The sequence below is a fragment of the Scardinius erythrophthalmus genome (assembly GCF_964197995.2).
Source record: "Scardinius erythrophthalmus genome assembly, chromosome: 22".
NCBI classification, from domain to species: Eukaryota; Metazoa; Chordata; class Actinopteri; order Cypriniformes; family Leuciscidae; genus Scardinius; species Scardinius erythrophthalmus.
This window is the reverse complement of record NC_138242.1, coordinates 21,098,839-21,117,171: the sequence shown is the minus strand read 5'-3', so window position 1 is coordinate 21,117,171 and position 18,333 is coordinate 21,098,839. Positions and strand designations below refer to the sequence as shown.

General features: G+C 40.6%; 2 protein-coding genes across 4 annotated transcripts; both read right to left on the bottom strand.

Annotated features, from left to right (window-relative positions):
• Positions 1–815: 815 nt before the first annotated feature.
• On the bottom strand, positions 816–10,247 carry usf3 (upstream transcription factor family member 3). Of its 2 annotated transcripts, none has more exons than XM_081353275.1 (7): positions 10,138–10,247; positions 9,365–9,449; positions 9,198–9,262; positions 8,842–8,873; positions 8,632–8,714; positions 8,435–8,531; positions 816–8,243 (listed from the first exon to the last, which is right to left on the bottom strand). In XM_081353275.1, the coding sequence occupies exons 3-7, from the start codon at positions 9,242–9,244 to the stop codon at positions 1,405–1,407; spliced, it is 7,098 nt and encodes a 2,365-aa protein (XP_081209401.1). In that variant the 5' UTR covers positions 9,245–9,262; positions 9,365–9,449; positions 10,138–10,247; the 3' UTR covers positions 816–1,404. The 2 variants fall into 2 exon arrangements, with proteins under 2 accessions (XP_081209401.1, XP_081209402.1); XM_081353276.1 differs by having other exon boundaries at positions 822–8,240; positions 10,138–10,234.
• A 304-nt stretch (positions 10,248–10,551) lies between these two features.
• On the bottom strand, positions 10,552–16,687 carry naa50 (N-alpha-acetyltransferase 50, NatE catalytic subunit). 2 transcript variants are annotated; one of them, XM_081353174.1, is made up of 5 exons: positions 16,215–16,687; positions 13,245–13,381; positions 12,567–12,686; positions 12,276–12,342; positions 10,552–12,087 (listed from the first exon to the last, which is right to left on the bottom strand). In XM_081353174.1, exons 1-5 carry the CDS (start codon positions 16,220–16,222, stop codon positions 11,910–11,912), a joined length of 510 nt encoding a protein of 169 aa, XP_081209300.1. In that variant the 5' UTR covers positions 16,223–16,687; the 3' UTR covers positions 10,552–11,909. The 2 variants fall into 2 exon arrangements, with proteins under 2 accessions (XP_081209300.1, XP_081209301.1); XM_081353175.1 differs by having other exon boundaries at positions 13,245–13,378; positions 16,215–16,380.
• Between the last annotated feature and the right edge of the window lie 1,646 nt (positions 16,688–18,333).

Here is an 18,333-nt window from a genome sequence, read left to right as displayed (position 1 = left end):
ACTGTTTGAGCATGGTTTGTGTAGAATAGATGCATATTTCTCTATGGTTATAATTCTAATGTAATGTGTTGCCAAATTGCATATTTTAGATATTTTAGTCAGGCACAACAAACATTTATCATAACATATGCAGATCAACATATACATAACCCACAAACAAATATTTATCCATGACTATTGTCTATCTAGGGCACCAACACGGTCTGTTAACTAAATAACAATTTTAAAAAATTGCTTGAGATAAAGTGTAAATTCTTCCCTAAATATCAAAGGCTGGTCCAAAAGCTAGAAAGGTAATGTACAGTGTTCCCCCCAAAACTTTTGGACACATTAAGACAATTAAAAATGTCTGAATTGCATTAGATATAAACAAATGTGGGTAATCAGCTGTTCTCAAGGTCGTGCTCCCTTCAAATTCACAGGAGTAGAATAGCTAGAAAAACAACCACTGGTGTATTTCATCGTATTTACTAAATGCATGAAGTAAGTGTCCAGTGCCTTTTTGGAACCAGAGAATGTAGTTAAAGAAATTGACACATTTTAATTTTGTCACATTTAAATTGTTAACTGTGCAGAAAACTATTTTGTTTTTGGAACAGAACTTAGCATTTAAAAGCAGCAGTTTAAATCTAGTGACACAAAGGAATATTTATTTGAGCCTAAAATCAAAGGTATTACAAAATCTTTGAAAGGCACTGACATCTGGTGGATTTACCCTGCTAAAACAAGACATCTGGGAGAAAAAAAAAGTACCTCCAAATCAATGACACAAAAGTCAGTCAGACAAAAAAAAAAAAAACACACTTCAACTTTTTAGATTAGATAGAAACTTTAATAGCTTTTCATTTTTACAAATATCTACAGACCACACATCCATTTTCATAAATAAGCAAAAATTCTTCTGGAATGATATTCTGCAGGAGAAGAATTTTATTCTTCAGGAGAAGGAAAATATTTATAAACATTTGAAAAACAACTGATATTTTACAAAACAGCTTAGATATATCTACTGTAGCATTAAATGCACAATTATAAACTTTTTTGCTGTAACATTATTATTGGTGCTACAGTGTAAGAGACACATTATTCATTTTTCTATTAAACAATGGGAGCTGTTCTTAAGAAAAATAAAGACAAGATATACATCATGTAGAACCATGACAGACCAAACTATCAGCAAAAAACCCAAGCAAAGGAGACCTACTAAAGGCTAACAGACATAATGCAATATTTTACTTTCCTCACAGAGTGATCCTGACTTGGGACCTGAGAACATTCCACGCTTCATTTTTCTTTGAGGAATTAAAAGCCTTTACACCATGGCCATCTACTACAAAATCTACGGCAAGGTGAGGGCAATAAAATTCTCAGAAAAACACAAAAGTGTTTCTAATTTTTGTAATCTTAAACAGCAGAGGTCCCGTCATGTCCTAGGATATGACTGATGTTGTGGGCTGGGCGATTAGATTGTTTATTTGAGTCTGATGAAGTAGTGTTGGCAAGAGACAATAAAGGTGACATTGGCATAGAGGAGCCATCCGGAGGCATTGCTGTGGCAATTTCAGGGAACAAAGAGGTCAGGTTGAAGTTGGATAAATGAGGTGTGATGCCTGAAGAGTTTGTAATTGGCATTGGCATATCTGTGAGAAGCGGGAAGCTAGCCTGTGCAAAGCCCACAGGTCGAGGGGGAGAAAGAATAGAACCGAAGCGATTGTTCAGGGGTGCACTGCCGCTCTTGTCAGTGCTTGGACTTGTAAACATCTGGTTAGGGAAATACTGTAAAGGGATATCACTTGGAAGGCTAGGATGAGCTGCAGGGGAATATGAGGGGTAAAATGAAGGCAGAGTGTTCTGAGGTTCCACAGGAAGGAGGGCTGGGGTACGAGAGGCACTGGGCTGTGTGACCGGTGGGATGAATGATGCATTGGCATTAATGGGAGGTGGTGGGTTCATTCCTCCTTCAGCAATGAAAGGAAAGCCAAAGTTCTGGGTGAGATCAGACACAGCACAGCGATCAGACACCAAACTGTTGTCACTGCTGACCTGTGCACTATCTGCCATGAAGCGCACAATGCTACTTCGTCTAGCTTCACTTCCTGTTTGAGTACGGCCAAGTATCACACCTCCACCTGATGGAAGAGGCAAAGAGCTTTCTGGTTCAAAGGGATTTCCAGGTCTCAAGTTCCCTGACCGGGGTCGATCTCCTGGACGAATCTTTGTGCTTTGTGGATCTGGTCCAATATGATGGGGGCGTTGACTAACCGAGAGTGACCTGGTTGAGCCTTGAGTGCGTCCTGTGTCTGAACTGCTGTGTGGTGTTGGGGGATGGGGTGGACCTGTTCTCACAGGTGGACCATGCAAATTTGCACTGACCTGAGAAATATGGCCTTTGTTGTTGTCCCCTAGACGTATGGGAGCAGCTTTCTGTGCAGGGTGCAAATTAGGACTAGAAGATTTAGCCTGAAGTTCTCCAGCAGAGGTCCCGGGAACACAGTTGTATTCTATACTCCCTGGGGTACAGCCCTGGGCTGCCCTTTGGTGCACATTTTGTTCAGGAATATGAGGTGCCAAAAGACTTTGCATAAAGCTCTGGTGACATCCCTCTTGTTCTCTTGTCAGTCCTGCTCCAATGTGCACGCCTTGAGCAACAGGATGTGGACCTGAATATGTCCCACGTGAGCGCACATCCCCTGTAGGCCCTGTTCCCATTCTGAATCCTGTTTGCTGCTGAGGACCTCTCTGGATTTGAGGTACAGACTTACTGGACATGTCACCACTTCGAGACACTTGCACTTCAAAGTTACTAAGTTGATGCCCACTAACCAAAGCCTTGAAAGGTCCACAATCTGGTATTCTTTGGGTGTCCGTGGTATTAGCATGATCAGGTGGTAGCCTGCTCTGAGAATTATGAGCAATGTTACCTTTACTACGTGACGAGTCTACATAGCCTCGTAATTCTGACTGGTCCTGTGCATTGTTTCGAGGTGCTTGCAGGTGCACACCCATACGTTGTTCACCAGTAGCAGGAGACTTCCCTATCAGAGCCTCTGCTGAGTAACTAGAGAGACGGTGTCGCTCCTGACGTGATGAATTGCTAGCCTGAGAGGTCAACTGCTGCTCCATTGAACGAGTCCCCATTAGCCTTTGCATAGCCCCATGATCCTGTCCAGGTGGACGCTCCTGCTGCCCCAAATGATTGTTTTGATGTGCCCTCTGACCTGCCTGTTGAGCCTCACAGTTTTTGTCCTGTCTAGCCCCAAAGTGCTGCTGCTGCTGAATCTGCTGCTGAAGATGCTGATGACGTGTATGTGAGTTCTGTGGTGGCATCTGTTGCTGTTGTTGGTGTGATTGTTGCTGCTGTTGAATCTGTTGTGCCTTTTGCTGCTGTTGCTGTGATTGCTGCTGTTGATGGTGCTGCTGTTGTTGATGCTGCTGGGATTGTTGTGGATGCTGCTGTTGCTGTTGGTGTTGCTGAGGAGGCTGTTGTTGCTGATGCTGCACGCCACTCTTTTCCAAATGATGTTGCTTCTGCAAACCAATATTTGGTCCTGTCTGCCCACCACGTACCACTCCTCTCTTTTTTTGCACATGCTGGTCTTGCAGCAGGTTCCTCTGATGAATGCCATGGATCTGAGATTCTGTTTGTGTTAGGTGATGCTGAAGCTGGTAAAGGTGTCTTTGTTCTTGCTGTTGTTGATGTTTGAGGTAGGGGTTTCCGCCCAAATTCTGTCCAGACTGTGGAGCATTATGTTGTATGTGTCCTTGCTGCAGGTGCACCACACTTGGCTGAGTTTGTTCATGTGTTGGCACCTGAATAGAACAGTGTCCTTCTGTAGGGCGGAGCACAGTGCTCATGAATGTATTACCAGAAAACAGAGGCCCAACACCATCAGAGTGATTCCTTGGCATAACTGCAGAAGTACTTGAGGGCATCTGATTAATCATCATTTGCACGTGATCTGTAGCCTTGATGTCTACTCTTGCAACATTCCCTGCTGGGCACTGTTTTGAACGCTTATTTGGAAGAACAAGGTCATCTCGGGCAGACCTTTTTGACATTTCCTTCTGATGACGTTCAACCATTCCAACACCAATTTGGGTTCGCATCAGAGCATTCTTTAAAGGTGCATATTCATTAGGCTGAGCAGGGCCAGAACAGGTTTGGGGAACTTGTGAGGAAGACTGAGACACCATAACGGCAGCAACTCCTGACGAGGGAGCAGAGACCTGCTGTGCAAGATTGGGCGATCCTGGATAAGGTTGGTTGGAGCTTGGTCTGATGAGGTTATTAACATTAAGGCTAGTGACAGAACTAGGCTGAGACTGCGAGTAAGCTATGCTCTGAGGAAGTCTGATGCCAGCAGTGCTACTGGCTAAGGGCTCACCTGGAGGAACTCGAGTAGAGACCTGAGATGAAGGTTTTGACATGGGCAAATCAGCCTGCTTTGTCAGTTTTACCAGATGGTCAGTCACAATCTCCTTGTTAGAAGGAGTTGGCTGCATTTTTGGAAGGTCCCAGCCTGTAGCAGCAGTACTTGTTGGGTTGTCAACACTGCATCCAGCAGCCCTCTTGCCTGGACTGTCCTGTTCAAATATGGCTCTTGCAGCCATTGCTAATAATTCTGCCTGCTCAGAAGTGAAGGTGTATGCACCAAATGTACTTGAAGAGGCACTGATGTTGTGGCCTGCTGGAAGCAATGATGCAACAGAAAACCCTCTCCCGCCTGAACCTCCTGCCAGAGGTGAATCAGTCTGTCTATTAGTTCCCAGTGGAGGCTCAAAAGAATCATTTTCCAATGTACATACTTGTTGTGGATGAACTTTCTGAGCAAAAGCACCTTCTTCTGTCACAGCCTTTTCTGTGGTGCCATCAGCGTGTCCATCCTTGACAGGTTGTGTGTTCATATTTGATTCAGGCAGCTTGAAGTCTGTACAGTTCCCTTGGTTATTGGTTGCCATTGACAAATTCATTGAGGATGGTCGTTTTAGGGACTTGAAAGGGTCTGAAATCCTGGAAGTTTCTGGAAGCTGAACAGGTTGAGTGGACATAGAGGTGTTTGAGCCAGGAGTTGACGTTGAGGGTACACTAAATGATGCCTGAATTTGAGGAGAGTCGGTCAACTCTTCTCTTCTAGCAAACTTATCTTGTGTTTGTGAAATGGCCTGACTTGTCATGATGGAAACTGTTGGCCCACTCTCTGCTGAATTAGTACTGATGCCCAATGGCTGACTTAGTGTGGATATATGACTTGGTACTGGGTGCGAATTAACAGATTTAACTTTTGAATTGTTTTGGATAGAGGTTACAGTGGTCAGCAGAGTGGAACTCTCTGTAAAACTGGGTCTTGATTCTGTTAATCTGCCTTCGTTACTGGTGCAAACATTACTGCTACTCGCCTTGTTCTGACCAGTAGTTTCACTACAAAATGTCGCACTGCATGAAGAGTTAACATGAACTTTTAAGGGTGCATCTGACATAGTTACAACAGTATCCACAGAGCTACACTGTGATAAGAGATCAGCACTAACCGCAGAACAGTTAAGCCGGGGACCAATATCTGGAGTAAAGATTTCTTTACTCATCCTGCCACAATTTGTAGAAACGACCACGTTACCCTGAGTGGAACTTACTGAACATACACTGCTAACTGTTACATTGTTATGCATGCTTACATCATCCATAGATTTTGCTTTAGTTTTTACAATTTCTCCACCAGCAACTTGGGACTTGACAATGGATCCCTTCACTGAAGCCGTGACAGAACTGTCTGCTGATTTTTCACTGGAGGAACTGATACTAACGATTGCTGGGCTACTGCTGGTGGAAATAACACTATCGGAGGCAGGTGTACTCTGCGTATTAGCATCATGACTAACCGTATCTTTATTTGAAGAATTTACAGAATTAACACCCGTTGTTGCAGTTGATATCTCAGAACAAGTATCATCTGCAACAAAATCCTTACTCTTGACAGCAAGTCTACGCAAACTTCGCCCAGGTTTAGGTTCCTTTCGTTTAACCAGTCTGGTTCTCCTGACTGAATTTTGTCTGGTTTGATTTCCAGAGGTCCCACAACCTTTCTTTGGCAGAATTTTAACTGCACTGCCAGCAGCAGTTGATGGTACAGGAACAGAGGAAGAAAGAAAAGTTTCAGTAGGAGTGCTGACTTCTGAAGCACACGTTGGAAGAGGTTGCACAGTACTGAGTGAAGGTGGAGTAATGGTGTATATCTGCACATTGCTTTGACTTGAAACCTTTGAAATGCTCTGACTAAGACTAGTTAGAGCACCTAAACAATTCATTGCAACATTGGCCGTGGGTTCCTCACAGGTGGGCTGAAGGATCTGAGTTACACTTTGTCCAGACTGAGAGTCTCCCTTTTCTGGTGAATTTGCAGGCTGCAAAACATATACTTGTCCATTCACAGTGATAGTCTGAGGTGCTTGTGCTTGCAATTGGGTTGAGGGACGTGGAAGAATATGTACCAACTGCTTTGTCCCAGCAGGCTGCACGCTAGCTGTACAGGTAGGGTTCAAAGTGGTCGTTTGACTGGATAAAGCCGGGGTTGCAGCTGACACAATGGCAGTGTGATGACTCTGTGGTGCAGGAGTCATAGTAGGTGTCTGAATAATGACAATGTGCTGGCAGGGTGTCTGACTAGTGACATCTTCTCTGAGAACTTGTGGTGCTGAACATGAGCTTCCCTGTTGCAGAATAACAACATGCGAGTTACTTGGAGGAGAGGAGGTCACAGCAACTGGTGTTTCATCAGAATTCACCTGCAATAACTGCATCGTCTGTAACACTGGCAGTGTGGCAGCTTGTGGTTGAGGCACAAGGGCAGGCTGAGTTGGTGGATTTATGATTGGCTGAGCTTGAGGCACCACACTGAGATGCAGTTGAGGCACAACGGCAGACTGGGCTTGGGGCACCACTGTCGGTTGAGAATGAGGCTGGCATGGCAGAGCAGGCTGAACAGGAGTTTTAGATTGCCGGTTGGGGTTGCAGGTGGTCATTAGAGCTGAGCTGCGTTGAGGTTTTGGTAATAATGCAGGTTGCACTCGAACAGATGATTGTGGATGGGTCAACTGTGCTGTCTGTGTTTCAACAGATGGCTGATGGACCACTATAGCTTGGGATACAATGCTTGGCACCGATAAAATTGATGACTGTTGTGCTATGGCTGTCTGAGGGCACGGCACAACCGCTGAATATATCTGAGGAGGTCTTGGCCCAGATGGCTGAACAGGAATGCAAGTTGAAGTTGGGGCTTGCAGTTGAACAGGAGCCTGTGGTTGCAAATGGATAGAGGTGGGCTCATCAAGGGGTTTTGTCCCCACTGAACATACAGAAAGTTGCTGAGGGTTATGTGAAATGCTGGCACCATCTGTGATGAGTGCCTGGGAGACAGGTTGCACTGTATTTCCTGCCAGTTGTAGTGTGGTCCATGTAGTCTGTGTGCTACTAGTTGGACTGGTTCTAAGAAGGGTAGAGCTTGCTGGTAATATAGTGCTAACAGACTGGAATTCAGAATTCTGTGAGAGCATGGTGGGGGCTGCAGCAACAGGAACCACTGAGTTACTGATCACAACTTGAGGCAGAGAAGATAGGTTAAGCATATGCTGAAGTCTGAGAGGCGTGGCCGGACAGGTAGCAGAAGTGAGACTGGGGGTTGGGTTATCTGGTTGAAGTTGTGGAGGGAGTGGGGTGCTGACAGCAGGCTGGGGACATAAACCTTGAACAGTAATATAATTCATAGGAGGGTTTAATGGAGTAGTAGGTGCCAGAGGAGAATATTGTTCCACAACTGTAAGACATGACTTGGATACAGCAGGAATAATAGTTGCTACAGGTATGTGGGAAGATGCAGAAGTGACTACAACTTTGTTGACTGGTGCTCCATTCATAATACCAACAGTCTGGCCCGTGCCTAATGTAATATCACATGATGGTTGGACTGTTACAGCATTTGTCGGTTGTTTATCAAGATGAGAAACTGGATTTTGTGGAATGGAGATTTTGCTTGTTGGACAGTTGTTGCCATTGGAGTATACGATTATTCCCTTTGACATTAAGTGCGTCGGAGTGACTTTGGCTACTTTTGCACTGCGCTGCTTCCCTTTCCAGTGTATAGTGGGGTCATCAAGGAAATTAATGCCATTAGCTTTGAGGAGCTCAATATAATGAGCGCTTTCCTTGCGTAGGTCCTCCACCTGGTGCCGTAAGCGCTTTATCTCCTCTGCTGCAGAGACATATTTAACATAGATATCAAAATGAATGACTGCACAAAAGCCTACAAAGAATGCATTGGCAGGAAATTAATTCAACACTTGTCTTAATAAAACCATGTCCCATAAGGAATGAGTAAAATGTTAATTCATCTTATGTAAATTCAGGCAAGTTATACAATTACATTTTGTGATCATGGCTCACCTTGGACTTTGTCTCCTCCATTAAGCAGCATTTCATCACTTTGTCGCTTTAGATCAGTGATGTAACGAAAAGCCTCTCCCAGAATCATATTTTTACTCTATAAGGAAAAGCAAAATATTACAGACAGAGAACTCAGTAAGAACAATAATAATACACAGCTTTTGTGCTTAGTTTATACTTTTATTACATGGGTTTACCTGTTTCAAGGCCTGAGAGCAAGGCAAAAGCTCTCCAATCCGATTTATACCAGCATTGATTTTCTCTTTACGATGTCTTTCCACTGATGCATTAGGGAAACAAGGCATAGCATACAAAAAATTACTTATAAAAATATTTATTACATTTTAAAAACAAATATTGAAAACAGTTACTCGCACTCATACTTTTTTACCATGAAACTTTCTCACCTGCATTATGAATCTCCTTGTTTTTCTTCCGCCTAACATTTCACAGAAAATGAATAAATGGTATACAACTTGAACTCAAGTAAATCAGAAATAACAGTCCAAATTAGCCCACTTCTACCTAGCTACTAATAAAAAAATATATAATAAATATCACACTGTATTACACAATTTATTAATTAGCAAATACATACGCATAATTAAATCGAAGTATTTTAAACATTAAATAGAACCTTATTGTAAAGTGTCACCTATAAAACAAACATAGCCCAAAAATGATCAATTTAATGAAAGAGCAAAGGTTCAGTCAGAACTACTTTGACATTCAATATACTCTTTAAGCAGGAATTGATCAGTACCGTGGCGGTTTTGAGTTATTTGTTTGATTCTGTACTATCTCCGGCATCCTGGCACACTGTACAGCCTGTTACACCAAAACACAAACAAAATCTTATGTGAAAAGGATGCAACTCATAGTATAATATGTAAGGGGATATACTGTGGTTGGAGGTAAATGCAATATTACCTTTCAGCACAAAGCATGCAGCTAAGTATGTGTGAGCTCAATGCTGAAGACCATAGATCCAGGCACCTCTATGCTCCATAAAAAACTGTAGTAAAGAAGAGGGAAAATAAATGCTCTTAATAATAAATTATGACATAACTTTACATCAAACACTATTACAGGATTGTGAAGCATTGTCAATAAACTTCTTGTTCACTATATTATGTACAGAGTTTCACTGACAGTTTTGACATAATGTAGAAAGGTTATAGGCATTTACATGAAATGAAATGAATATTGTATTTACTTGCAAGTCATCAAAGCAGTAAGGAGGAATCTGACTGAGGTCAGAGGTTAGCAATACAGACATAAACAACAGATTGCAGCTAACTGAGCTTGGTTATTAATCTAAATTAATACATGTAGATATAGTACAAGAAAGCCCGTTTGACTCGCCTGTCACCACGAGCATGTGAAGCTCTTTAACACTTGGCTAACAGACTTAGCTTGTTAGCTTTGAAACCTAAACAATATGTATTGAACTCAAAGCCTGAATAGATTGAATAAATAAAACACAGACTGATGAAAATATAGCTGACTGTACACACATAACGGTACAACTCTTTTAAGTGTCTCCTTTTGCACGCCCTTAAGGTACAAAGATAGCTTGAGTGGTTAACTGGCATTGAGCTAACACGACAGCTAACACATCACCATGGTTTTCGATTATTACCTGCATCACTAATCTGTTTAACACAACATGTCAGCAGTTCTGTCAGCTGTCAAGGACCTACCGATTGCTTGTCCATTCTTTGAGCTGACGATATCCTCGTCAAAACTTTGTTGATCCTGACCAATTTACTCCATATCTTACCTAGCATAAAACTGCCAGTCACAAAACAGTGAGGCGGGATTTCCGTTTTGTCCAATCACAGTAAAGACGAATGAGATTGCATCCAATCAGATCACGAGTCCGTGCTGAAGGGGCGTATTGTTGATGAGGTCATCGGAAAAAGCACACAACGCAGGAGAGGTGAATGTTTGTTGTTATTGTCCCCCAGTATAGTGGACTTTGTAACCTTGTAAAATAAAATAAAGCTTTATTTTATAAAAAATAAAATTAAAAAAGTATTTTTACTAGTATATTGCATAACGATTAATATTAATGTTATGCTCAGTTGTCCACAAAAATAATGAAAAACGAAAAATAATGCAAATAGTATTTTTTTTTATTTAGAGGTTTAAAAGTCATACAATATAGAGCTCCAGAAAAAGATAAAATTTTCCAAAGAAAGGAGGAACAAAAAACATGCTTTTACTACAATGGAGAGGGCATGTCTCCCTGGGCATGCACTGAGTCAAGGCTTTTCCTGGGATCTGGTTCTGTAAGTCCTATACAATAACTTGTAGAACTAACCTTTTACACTCCCACATTGTATATGGGAAATAGGTGGTGGTCAGTGAACATCACTGAAATGTAACTGTTGCATTGTGGGAGGATTTATTTCTGCTGCGTTAACAAGTGAGAAGCTGGGATTTAAATTTAGAAACAGTCAGGCAGGTAATGAGTGGGGGGAAATGAAACTTCTTTCAAATAAAACAACAACAACAACTCTAACTTAAGTCCAGGTGGATTAAAAATTATTTGAGAACCACATCCACCATAAACAATGCAACCGTCAAGGCCTATAAAAAGCCATATCTTGCTATCTGAAGCTGTAACATCTCACAGGCAGCATCTCTGTAAACCCCAGAAAAAGCCCAGACTCAATCCACAAATTAAAAAAAGAAAGAAAAAAGATGGGGATATTAAATAATGGGCTGAAAAACAAAACATTCACAAACAAGTGGAGTTTACTCCCCTTAACCTCCTCCATACTAAAACAGTACCACTCTCTTGTTCGAGGGGGCTCTACGCTCCATTTCCTCACTGGGTTAGCCTCAACACGGACTGAGGCGGCTGACATCACAAGGAGACATTGCATCACATGCAACCCTCCGACATTGCATATTGCCTGTATGGTGAAACAGGAGGTCTCAGCTACCTGCAGATCCCCTTGCCGCGTGTCCGAGGGCTCAGATGGCGGGGTGATTGAGTTCTGCGGATTCCAAGTGCCCCTAAGACGATTCAAACAATCCCTCCAAGGTTGCCAGCTGGGGCGTATCGAGTCATATTTTAAAAAGACTTTACCTCTTTTGTTCTATTGTTTTGTCCAAGCAAAGCGATGTCCCCTTATCTTAAACAAATCCAAAAAAAAAAAAATGCAAACAGTATGCTTTGAAAACAACCTTCACCATGTCAGATCAATAAGAAGTCAGCAGCTTTTTGGAGCACTTATGAATTCTGCTTGAAAACCTCCATGTAATTTCAACTCTAAATGATGAAAACAAAAACAAAAAAATTGAACGGGGACTAAAGTTTTTGCACAATAAATGCAGCAAATACGTCATTGATTTTTTTTCTGTCTAAAATGTCCTCTGAAGAAAGTGGTGAGTGTGTCAACCCTGGGGCATCTGTTACAGTTCCATTTGGGGAAGAAACCAATGTGGTGTTGCGCTTCGACCCCTAGTTGGCTTTCTGCAGCTCTCCTGCTGGGGGCGCACATGGGCTGCGCAGGCTTTTCTGAAGAACGTGGGCGTCTGCTGGCTCTATCCTCTTGTAATAGTTCTTTTTTGTCTCAATGATCTCAAAGCCAAATTTCTGGTAGAAGTCAATTGCAGACTCATTGCTGATCTGCACATGACTGTGAAGACATGAAAGAGAAACCGAAACCATGTGACTTTAGTATGTAGAAGACTCTTTACATATTCAGTGATTCATTTTGCAGCAGACTTCACATAGTTACTCAAGTATCAACATTAAACATTATATGAATGAGACACAGATGGATGTTTCACAACAAATAAAGCACAAGACCGTTTTCAGACTCACAGGTAAATGTTGTCAAAAGTGCCATCCTTCTCACAAATGTTCAACACATGGTTCAGCATTTTTGTTCCTTCAAACAAACATGGCAAGATACATATCAGTAACTGGAAAACGTTCAAATAACAAAATTCAAACATCACTGCTCTAGTGGATTACACAAGTCAGGCATCGCTCAAAGACAATAATCTGATTATGCAACCATGCATTCAATCGCAGGGAATCTGACTCCTGAATGCCCTTTGAAATAACTGAGGACACACGAGCACCTAAAAACAGTCAGAAAACTAATCTTACCTATGCCAAGTCTGCGGTAAGGTGCTAGACAACCCAGTGTCATGATGTAGAGTCGCTTCTGGTTCTGAGAGTGATCCACTCTACAGCACACGGCACCAACTGCGATGTCGTTGAAATACGCTGGAGAAGGTTCAAATGGTTAGCGGGAATCTATTTACAATACAGTTTAAAAGTTTTAAGCCAATACGATTTTAGAAATTAATCATTTTAGTCATTAAGGACACATTAAATTGATCAAAAGTGGCAATAAAGACATTTATAAATGTTACAAAAATCTTCTATTTCATATAACTGACATTTTTATTTATCATAGAATCCTGATAAGTGTCACGCTTTCTACAAAATATTAAGCTGCAACTGTTTTCAAACATTGATAATAATCAGAAATGTTTCTTGAGCAGCAAATCAGCATATTAGAATGATTTCTGAACGATCGTGTGACACTGAAGGCTGAAGTATGATCACAGGACTAAATTTCATTTTCAAATATATTAAAATAGAAAAGAGTCATTTTAAATTGTAATAATATTTCATAATATTGCCACTTTAAATAATTACAGCCTTGGTGAGCAGAATCTTTTGTAAGAAAAAAATCTTACAAACCATAAACTTTAGAACAGTAGTTTACACATAATGACAAAAGCATCATTATGAAGTCACAGAAGCTTTGTTTCTTACCTAGCTTGGCGAGCTCTCCTACTTCAAGAACATCTTTGTAGAACTTGTCATTGTAGCTGACAGGGAAGATCACTTGGTTCAGACGCTTCAACTGTTTAATGTTGTGGGGTGTAACGTCCCCCAACTCGATCCGGCTACTAGAACAAAAGCAGAATGGTCAACTAGCTGTACACAAAAGAACTAACTCCATCTCTCTACATGTCAGGAAAGCATTCAGTCTCTACAAATATATGCATTATAGCTTTACCATTAGGAATGCAGAAAATAGTTATTTTCATATTATATATATATATATATATACATACACACACACACACAAATAGTAGCTATATGTATATAATCTTACAGATTACAGAACATTTAGATTTTCTGTCATGTAACGCTCACTTAAATTTAAAACACAAATATATATTTTTTCCTAGTGTTAATCCCGCTTATTTGCAAGGTCTGCTTCATCGAAATTATCCGCACACACACACACACACACAGGTTTGGCAAAGGTTTTACACCGGATGTCCTTCCTGATGCAACCCAGGGACACACTCACACATGCTCCTACGGTCAATTTGGCATATCCAATCCACATAACCTGCATGTCTTTGGACTGTGTGGGGGAAACTGAAGCACTCGGAGGAAACCCACACTGACACGTGGAGAACGTGCAAACTCCACACAGAAAGAACTCCTGGCTCAGCCGGGGTTCAAACCGGGGACCTTCCTAATGTGAGGCAGCAGTGCTACCCAAGTGCCCAGTGCTAAAAATGTAAATTATGAATATGCACTTTGCATACTCTATCATGTTTTGATGCCTTTTATTTAGCGTTTTATTTTTAATTTACTTCCTAAACAAGTGTTCAGCCGAGTCCGAATTGCTTTCACATTCATGCAAATCACGCCACAGTTCCAGCACAACCACATGACAGCTGTCACCGATTTTTCATGTGAACCGTGCCCCGTGTTTCGAACTAAACTGCCAGTGTGAAAGCATCCTTAGTATCAGTGTGTCTCTTTTTACTTTTTTTTTTTATATTGGTACCATCCAAACAATGCACCCGCCAAAAATCAACACTTTAGTTTAGGGTTCAATGCTCACAATGAGCTAGTTGTTCATTAGCATGCATATTAGCATTTCATTAGTACTTATTAAGCTCATATTAATGCCTTAATCTGCATGACGATATTCTACATCCCTTAATTCTACCCAATACCTAAACTTAACTACCTTACTATTAACAAGCAGTAATTAGGAGTTTGAGGCAAAAGTCATATTAAAGGAATAGTTCACTTAAAAATGAAAATTAAGTCATCATTTACTCACCCTCAAGTTGTTTCAAACCTGTATGAATGTCTTTCTTCGTCTGAACACAAAGGAAGATATTCTGAAGAATGTCTGTAACCATACAGTTGATGTTCTCCATTGACTTCCATAGTAGGAAAACAAATACTATGGAAGTCAATGGGGAACATCAACTGTATGGTTACCGACATTCTTCAAAATATCTTCTTTTGTGTTCAACAGGTTTGAAACTACTTGAAGGTAAGTAAATAATGAGAGAATTTTCATTTTTAAGTGAACTATTCCTTTAATAGTTAGTTAATTGTGAGAATTGGACCCTAAACTAAAGTCCGACCAAAAATGTATCGGGCCAATGTATGATCACTGTAAACCAGCAGTGTATAAAGCAGGTATTTATAGGAAGGCAGCATGCTGAAGCCCAGCACCAACACAACAGCTGCTGGTCACATGCTTACCGCTGCCACTTGAACGACCAGTATGAGGTGACAGGAGAAAAACATGGATACTAAATATGTAACCCATATTTAGTGTCCATGTTTTCCTCATACTGGTGGATGACCATTACTATCACAAAACAAAACCTTGTGATTCCCAAACATCACATCAAAGTGCACTGGTTTCAAATAGTAAGCTTCAGTGAAGATAAAGTCTCCCATTTTATCGCTAAGCAAGAATGACAGTTCATTCAAATACTATCAAATCACCTTCTAAACATAATCGGGCACTGTTATAGCTCTGGTCAACCTTGTTCCTGGAGGCTCCCTTATAAATACACATTTTTGGATGTTTTTCTAATCAAACACACCTGATTCTCATCGGCTCCATAGCAGAGACCTGTAATGGGTGTGTCAGATATGTGTGTAAGTTACTGTTGGAGGCCCTCCAAGAACAGGGTTGGGTACCACTGTATTTAAGATGTGCATGTAAAAATTAAAAAAAAAATATGACACTTAAAATGAAAAGTATTTAAAGATAATTAGAAAGGCAATGTCACTCATTTTCTTTATACATGATCAAAGCATCACTTCAGTGAAACTATCATGCCGCAACATTATATATTTATTACAATAATTTCATCCACCAAAATTAAAGTAACAGCCTTCATTAAGTGATTAAAACCCTCTAAACGTGTTCTGTCATTTTCAAAGAGGATATGCTATGTGGCTAAGCTCACTCCATCACGTGTGTCACATCTCTCAATTTTTACATCAAAATATTCACATATGAAAGAAATCAACATGACAACAAGCTTTAATGTCAAACTAACGGCCTCAGGATCCACGAGAGCTTATTTCAGAGGAATATTTAAGCGTGGTTGGCTAACCAAGATAGCAACTTGAAGACTGACTCAACATTTTCGGATTTAGATTCGACACACGATCCAGTTTGGCACGGACTTAACTCGTGCCATTTGTACTGGCATTTTGATAAATCTGACGCTAGATTATATAAGGGATTTTTAAGGCGTTTTCGGACAACTGGTGAAAAAGGTAAGGCAATGACTAAAGGCTGGGTGTGAAAATGCGGCGCAAATATTTCTTCTCCACATTAAGCGCGCAGAGAGCTAGCAGCTAGCATTAGACCAACTCCACTGCCCCCCTACTGGAAAAAAGAGAGAATAGAGGGGAAAACTTTACTTGAAATGAATAGACTCTTCTTAGCTGTTTACTCACCCTTTCATGTTGAAGAAAACACGTTTGTTGTGAGGGATACAGGGGCAGTTGGCGGTATTTGGCAGTCTAAAGGGGAATTTGGGCAGAGTTTGGGATGTGATCCCCTCCACATGTATGCTGCTAGCACACTAGCTAAGCAGTCCGCATTTGCCACTGTGCTGTGGCCGAGGGTTGCCAGATCTTTGCGAATAAATCGCCGCAAACAATTTAAATCAGGATAAGGACCAAATTAAACGATTTTATAGTTGTTTTGAAATATTCCTAATTTACTATAACAGTTAATGTAATGTAGATAGATATGAGCACGCGTTTAATCCTTGGAAATTCACTTACGATCTCACATCGGTGACTAGTCGAAACAGAGGATTTGGCAACGCTAGTTCTGGGAGGCTGCTGCTGTCAACTTTCACCACTGACAACAAGCGACAGGAAACAGAAAAACGGGAAATTACGTTTAGGTAATTTTGTGACCTGAAAATACAAGTCCCGCCCTATTATTTTAATCCAAATAAAATAATGTAACGACAAAACAAAATGTTTCTTAAGGCAAGACAGACACCCCAGGTGAATATGGTAAAAAAAATAATAACTAATAGATATCACGATTATACTTCCCCAGTTGATTCATTACATTAAGAACAGGAAAAATACACAAATTAATAAGATCATGTGTTTAAAAAAGAAATCGAAGGAAACATTTTACTGTTTATATTTGAACTCTAGTCAAGGTTGACTTTTACATTTAAAATATTTTTTACATTATATTCAATTTTACACAGTAACCACAGTATTACTAGGTGAAAACTACCTCAAAAGTATGGATACATCCAAGAGGTCGAGGTTTGACTAGCATGGCCCTGTTAGGCCTGGTGTTAGATGCCATAACCACACCATCTGGGTGCAAAGAAAGAGCATATCCTTCACTATTGACGGCCATCAGGATTGTTAAGGGTTTGGGACTGTGACACAAAAGTCTTTAAAAATCAACAACTTTAGATTAGTGTTATGTTTAAAATGTCTTTAGATGAGGGAGCTGAAGGTTAACCGTGCACTTCAGTTTCTTTTTGCAGGATAGTCACAGACCGAAACCTTTAAAGGTGGACAAATCTAAGTGTTGTAGTGTGCGATTGGCTCCCAACGTTTTTTTCTCTCTATTCTGTCACTGATGGAGTTTGGGTGTTGCAGTGATGTTTGTCATTCTGTAGGTTTCTCCTATCTTATATAATCATGGAGCTCAACCAGAGTGACCATCAGCTAACCCAGGCCTGTCTCCATCGATTGCTCAGTTTGACCAGGAGGCCAGCTCTAGGAAGGTTGTTCGAAACATCTTCCATTAAATATTGTGGAGACACTATGCTTCTGTGAACTTTTAATGCAGCAGATTGTTTTTGTAGTCTTCCCCAACTCTACAGGCTGTTTGTTTGACCTCATGGCTTGGTTTTTGCTCCTTTTATTGACAGGTGTGTTGTGTGTGCCTTTTTCAAATCATGTCCATTCAATTGAAATTGCCAAAGGGTAAATCCAGTTGAAGTGTAAAAACATCTCAGATGATCCAGTGAAACTGGAATGCTCATGAGCTACATTTCAAGTGTCCCAGAAAAGGCTACTTATGCCATGTAATTATTTCAGTTTTTTATTTTTAATAAATAATTTAAAGCAGTTTAGCATAAAGGCTGCAACGTTCAATTTGGGGAAAAAATGGAAGGGATATGAATACCTTCGCAACGCACTCTATGTAATAAATTAACAACCAGATTTCACATAGGACGAATATAATAGTGATCATGTGAGAATATCAAGTACCAAATACCTCATAATAGCATTCATATTTAAGTAATACTTAATTGTTACAGTAAATTTAGTTGAATTACGTTGACTTACTGTTTGGATGTTCAGCAATGAGCCTAGACTTTTCAGCCTTGTGAATGTGATCCCTTAAAATAAAATCCACAGAGAAGGAGATCTGGTTTTGTGTGTTAAGATACTGCATTAACTGCATGGTTGCACACAACTCCACAATCATTATGACTGACTGAATGTGTAGTACACATTTATATATTATATAATTCTATGTTTGTTATTTTGAGACGTATACCCTCTTTGCCCCGTGTCTCTCTCT

What these genes read in the sequence shown, in the direction of transcription:
- usf3 (XM_081353275.1), bottom strand. Translation starts at nt 9,244, where the DNA reads ATGCCGGAGATAGTACAGAATCAAACAAATAACTCAAAACCGCCACG. An exon ending in AATAACTCAAAACCGCCACG is followed by an intron (nt 8,874 to 9,197) that starts GTACTGATCAAT and finishes GTGAAATGTTAG; the next exon opens with GCGGAAGAAAAACAAGGAGA. An exon ending in GCTCTCAGGCCTTGAAACAG is followed by an intron (nt 8,532 to 8,631) that starts GTAAACCCATGT and finishes TTTTCCTTATAG; the next exon opens with AGTAAAAATATGATTCTGGG.
- naa50 (XM_081353174.1), bottom strand. An exon ending in AGGAGAGCTCGCCAAGCTAG is followed by an intron (nt 12,687 to 13,244) that starts GTAAGAAACAAA and finishes AACCTTCTCCAG; the next exon opens with CGTATTTCAACGACATCGCA. An exon ending in TTACCGCAGACTTGGCATAG is followed by an intron (nt 12,343 to 12,566) that starts GTAAGATTAGTT and finishes GTTTGTTTGAAG; the next exon opens with GAACAAAAATGCTGAACCAT.